Here is a 5,270-nt window from a genome sequence, read left to right as displayed (position 1 = left end):
CTCGTGGGCTTTCCCCTTTGGCCCAAACAAAGTGTTCTCGTACCCAAACATTCTGGGAAACATCTGGAACCCCTTCCGGTGAATTCCGGAACCCTTCCGGAGACTAAACATTATTATCCCATATATCAATCATTATCTTCGGACCATTCCGGAGTTCCTTGTCATGTCTGTGATCACATCCGGGACTCCGAACAACATTCGGTCACCAACATACATAACTCATATAATAATACTATATCGTCAACGAACGTTAAGCGTGCGGACCCTACAGGTTCGAGAACTATGTAGACATGACCGAGACACCTCTCTGGTCAATAACCAATAGTGGAACCTGGACGCCCATATTGGATCCTACATATTCTACGAAGATCTTTATCGGTCGGACCGCATAACAATATATGTTGTTCCCTTTGTCATCGGTATGTTACTTGCCCGAGATCCGATCGCCGGTATCATCATACCTAGTCCAATCTCGTTACCGTCAAGTCTCTTTACTCATTCCGTAATACTTCATCCCGCAACTAACTCATTAGTCACAATGCTTACAAGGCTTATAGGTACCTCTCCGAAACACAGAGTGACAAATCCTAATCTCAATCTATGCCAACCCAATAAATACCTTCAGAGACACCTGTAGAGCACCTTTATAATCACCCATTTACGTTGTGGTAGCACACAAAGTGTTCCTCCGGTATTCGGAAGTTGCATAATCTCATAGTCCGAGGAACTTGTATAAGTCATGAAGATAGGAGTAGCAATGAAACTAACACAATCATATTGCTAAGCTAACGGAAGGGTCATGTCCATCACATCATTCTCCTAATGATGTGATCCCGTTTATCAAATGACAACACATGTTAATGGTTAGGAAACATAACCATCTTTGATTGATGTGCTAGTCAAGTAGAGGCATACTAGGGACTATATGTTTTGTCTATGTATTCACACATATACTAAGTTTCCGGTTAATATAATTCTAGCATGAATAATAAACATTTATCATGAATTAAGGAAACAAATAATAACTTTATTATTGCCTCTAGGGCATATTTCCTTCACATGTCCACTTCTTCGTCTGAATAAGAGGAATCAAAGAACTCTTGAATCATTTGATCAAGCTCCACTGGTCCATACTCATCCAACGAAGCATCGAAATCCACCGTTGTCCCTAATAAAATCACAAAAAATCTGGTCAGACAATGTGCCGAACACATCAAGCGCAAGGCGGAGCCAGAGAGTTGTCGGACGTACTGCGGTGGCGTCCAGGCCACGATAACGTCCCCCACGGCGAGGCCGGAGAGAGGACTCCACTGCCGGAGTTGGCGGCGTCAATGCTAGGAACAACTTCAGAGCGCGCGCAGTGGCGGAGCTGCGAGATGGACGACACGGAGGAGGAAGATGAGTGGAGATAACAAAAGAATCCGGCGGGTCTAGGGTGGATTAATTGGTGCAATTTGCGGTGGGGTCGGGCTGTCGGATCTGACGTGGCAGGTGTGTCTGGACACGCCCGGGGGCCCTCATATCCGTCCCATATTTAGGCTGGATATAAAGGGTGTCAGTCAGCCCGGACGTTTGAGGCCCGTTTGAGGCACCCGTCAGGGTCGAAATTTTGCGACCGGATAGTGACCGAGAGGCCCGCTCAGGCGTATGAGGCAGCTTTGAGGCGCCACGCTGTAGATGCTCTAACAGTCGTCACAAACACCAGTTTGTGGAGTTCCTTTTTTTGCCGAATATTTTCCTTTAGACACTTGGCAAAGGCCTTGTTTGCCGAGCGCTTGATAAAATGCACTCTGCAAACAGCCAAACACTAGGTAAAGACAGTTTTTTTCTACAGCGGGCACTCAGCAAACACAGTGTGGTTCTAGTTTCTGAGTAATGCTACACGTAAAAAAAAACATATGCTTTTGCATAAAGGTGAGGTTTTGATTAGAGATTAAGGGGAAGAAGGGCCCATCCCATGAAAATTAAGAGGGGAGGTTAGTTATTTTAAAAAGATTCTATTCAATGTGTAAAAGCATGTAAATCTTGTAAACCTTTATATGTTTAGCATTATTGATTCTAGTAGGGATCGGTTAATAATCCACTAGTTGTTGAACATTAGAGCAGAGTGAAGCTTACCATTTGAAGTGTACAGACCAGACGACTGATGTTCACCAGATATCGGGATCCCATTAAAGGTTCGCAAAGTTTCTTTGTAGCTCGTCCTACACAATGCCCTTTATATGTGCCGTTGATCACACTATGAAGACGTGTGCTAGTGTCAGCATCATCAGTAGTATTTCTGTAGCTACAGCGTGATTAGTCTGAAGTGACGTATCTCACGCTATGGAGCCAGAGCTGTCGGCAAGCACATGGCATATCATGTTGTCAATAGTAGAATATGTCACTGTTCATTGACTGAGATAGCACATCTTTACTAACTTCAGCAGGCCAATAATTTATGCCTAACACGTCGTCACATGAGGTCCACAACCCTTGACCACCAGCTCCTCGCACCATTTCTACGCATGCGAAGGGAGAGATAAAAGAGAGTCATTTTTTTGTTCTAGTCACATTTGTGAGAGAGAGGACAAATGGCAGCATGAGAGAAGATATTATTCTGGATACAGAGGCTTGGCGAGAAAAGAGAGGAGAGAGAGAGAAAGAACCGTTGTATTCCATGAGAAAGAGTAGTGGTGAATTTCTTAAGAGGAAAGAGAGGGGCTCTGAGAGAGATGAGAGAGAAAAAGGTCACGTGCCAACCCCATTTAACAAGAGTGTGAAAAACTTTGTGCCTTTTCCACACACATGTGCATGTGATGCATGTCATTAGTAAAATTCACATGAGAAAGAGAGTGGACGTTCAGAGAAAAGAGAGAGGAGAGTGTGGCAAACAGTGACACCTGATGTGATGCGTCAGTCAGAGTTGCTGCATGTGAAGCAGTGGAGTTGCGTGTGAGCGAGGCCCATCACTGTGACCCTAACGCCAGTGTATTAGCATTGATCCAGCTGACACAGCTAAAGCTTTTCAGAATTATGCACATACCCCAATGAATCTAAGTCTAGCCTGAACGGCCACGATACAAGATACCATGAAGCTCGGCCTAAAAAAACTGCACTCCTAAAGCTTAAAGAAACAACGGGAAAAGAATAGTATGGAGCTTCAGCTATAAAATGGGAGGAATCGCGAGAGCAAGAGTACTAAGCCCCCGCTTTCCGTGTTTCTTCTTCACACTTGACCTGAGCTGAACACCAGGAAAATGAGTGTGGAACAGGACGTGAAGGTGGTGGAGTCGTGCATGGTGACTCCCAGCGAGGAGACGCCTAGGAAAGGCTTGTGGATTTCCCCGATCGACCTCACGTGGGCCACCAGGGGCCACACTCCGACGGTGCACCTGTACCTTCCCGGCTCCGGTCCCGTCGATGGCTTCTTCGACGTGCCCAGGCTCAAGGCGGCATTGGCCAAGGCTCTGGTCGCCTTCTACCCCCTGGCCGGCCGTCTCGGCATGGACTCCAATGGCCGGGCAGAGATCGATTGCACTGGCGAGGGCGCGCTCTTTGTTGTCGCTCTCTCAGACCTCACCGTCGAAGACTTCAGCAAGTTGAAGCCGTCGCGGGAGCTAAAGAGGCTCTTCATTCCCCGCGTCGAGGACTACTCGCCGCCCCTCATGTGCGGCCTCCAGGTGAACTTCCTCAAGGGCGGCGGAGTGGCCATTGGGATGACGCTGCACCACACCTCCGCCGACGCCATGAGCGCGTTCCACTTCTTGCAGACCTGGGCTGCTTTCTCCAGGGACGCGGCGGCAGCGGCGGCCCTGGAGCTCCCGTGCCACGAACGCACCCTCCTCCGTCCTCGCTCCCCTCCCGTCGTACACCCCGACGCTCTCACCGTGTTCTGCCCGAGGGTAGGCAAATCCGAGCCGCCGGGAGCCGTTGAGAACGTGATTTTCGTCCTCTCCAAAGACCAGGTCGACGCTATCAAGCGTGCTTGCACCGGCAGAGCTGACGGTGGCCGCGTGAGCTCCTTCTGCGCCGTGAGCGCCCACGTGTGGCGGTGCCTGTGTGTTGCCCGACAACTGCCGGCGGACGCGACGACGCGCCTCACCTTCCCCGCCAACATCCGGCGCAGCCTGAGGCCGCCGCTCCCGGACACGTACTTTGGAAACGGGATCGTCATGCTGGGCGCCGTCGCCAAGGTGCAGGACATTGTCTGCTCCGACGAGCTGGCCTCTGTTGCTGGTCGGATTAGAGACGTTATCCGCCGGATGGACGACGAGCTGGTGCGTTCGGTGATCGACCACTTGGAGATGGCCGGCAGCCAGACATTTATGCCTTCGGGAAGGATGCCGGTGACTGAGCTGAAGGTGGTCAGCTGGCGAGGCATGCCGGTGTACGACGCGGATTTTGGCTGGGGGAAGCCGGTGGCCATGCACCGCGCCGTGCAACCGCATGGCGGGATCATCTGCCTCATAGACGACGACGGCGGCAGCATGCGCATCGTCCTGTCTGCCGAGCCTGGAATTGTCAAGGACTTCGAGCGCCTGCTACATGCCAAGTTTTAATCATCTATCTTCCCACTTTGTGTGGCGTTTCACTTGTCATCTTCCGATTTGTTTGTTTCCCGGCATTTGCTGTATTTATTTCTAAATTGGGCCTTGGAATTCAATGGTTCTATCTGTTTGCTTGAACTTGACTTGTCTTTCGGCTGCATGCAATTGCAGTGCATCTATATGGAATAAAGGTGTGACAGATATATTTTGTGAAACCAGTATTCGGTTAATTCAATTCTTTTATCATACAGCCATATGGTCCTTTCTCTCTCACATGCCACCATGTCACATAGGCGGTATGACATCACCAAAAGTGTTATTTTATATATTTTAATTTTAAAATATGTCAACATGGGATCTTGTTTCGATAAATATTTTCCATCCTCGAAACTAGATCCAATGTTGGCATGTTTCGACAAAAAAAGTCGTTGATACATGGGAGATTATTGTCACTTACTTGCCATGTAATTACTTCCTTAATAGATTGATTAGCATAGTTGCCAGATGGCTGAACGTGGACATACTCCACTAAATGACTTGCGTCATGGTGGTTGTGTGGAGTGATACCACTCACTCGTTATGCATAGCATTGCAATGTGTAAACACATGCAAAACAATTGCCATGTAAGTATATACCATCATTGTGGCCACTATACACTGTTATGCTCACAACTATGGCTGCGTAATCTACCAAATGGCGTCGACAAAAAATGTTCATCCCAACATGCAAACATGTGGTCT

The 5,270-nt window shown here is 48.4% G+C and overlaps 1 protein-coding gene across 1 annotated transcript; it reads left to right on the top strand.

Moving 5' to 3' along the window:
* The first annotated feature begins 3,171 nt into the window (after positions 1–3,171).
* Positions 3,172–4,744, top strand: LOC123072173 (putrescine hydroxycinnamoyltransferase 1). The gene has a single exon (XM_044495730.1). The coding sequence runs from the start codon at positions 3,240–3,242 to the stop codon at positions 4,539–4,541; it is 1,302 nt and encodes a 433-aa protein (XP_044351665.1). The 5' UTR covers positions 3,172–3,239; the 3' UTR covers positions 4,542–4,744.
* Positions 4,745–5,270: the final 526 nt, after the last annotated feature.

The sequence above is a fragment of the Triticum aestivum genome, chromosome 3B, assembly GCF_018294505.1.
Source record: "Triticum aestivum cultivar Chinese Spring chromosome 3B, IWGSC CS RefSeq v2.1, whole genome shotgun sequence".
Lineage (NCBI taxonomy): Eukaryota > Viridiplantae > Streptophyta > Magnoliopsida > Poales > Poaceae > Triticum > Triticum aestivum.
The sequence above is the reverse complement of the archived record's forward strand: the minus strand, read 5'-3'. Positions and strand labels throughout refer to the sequence as shown.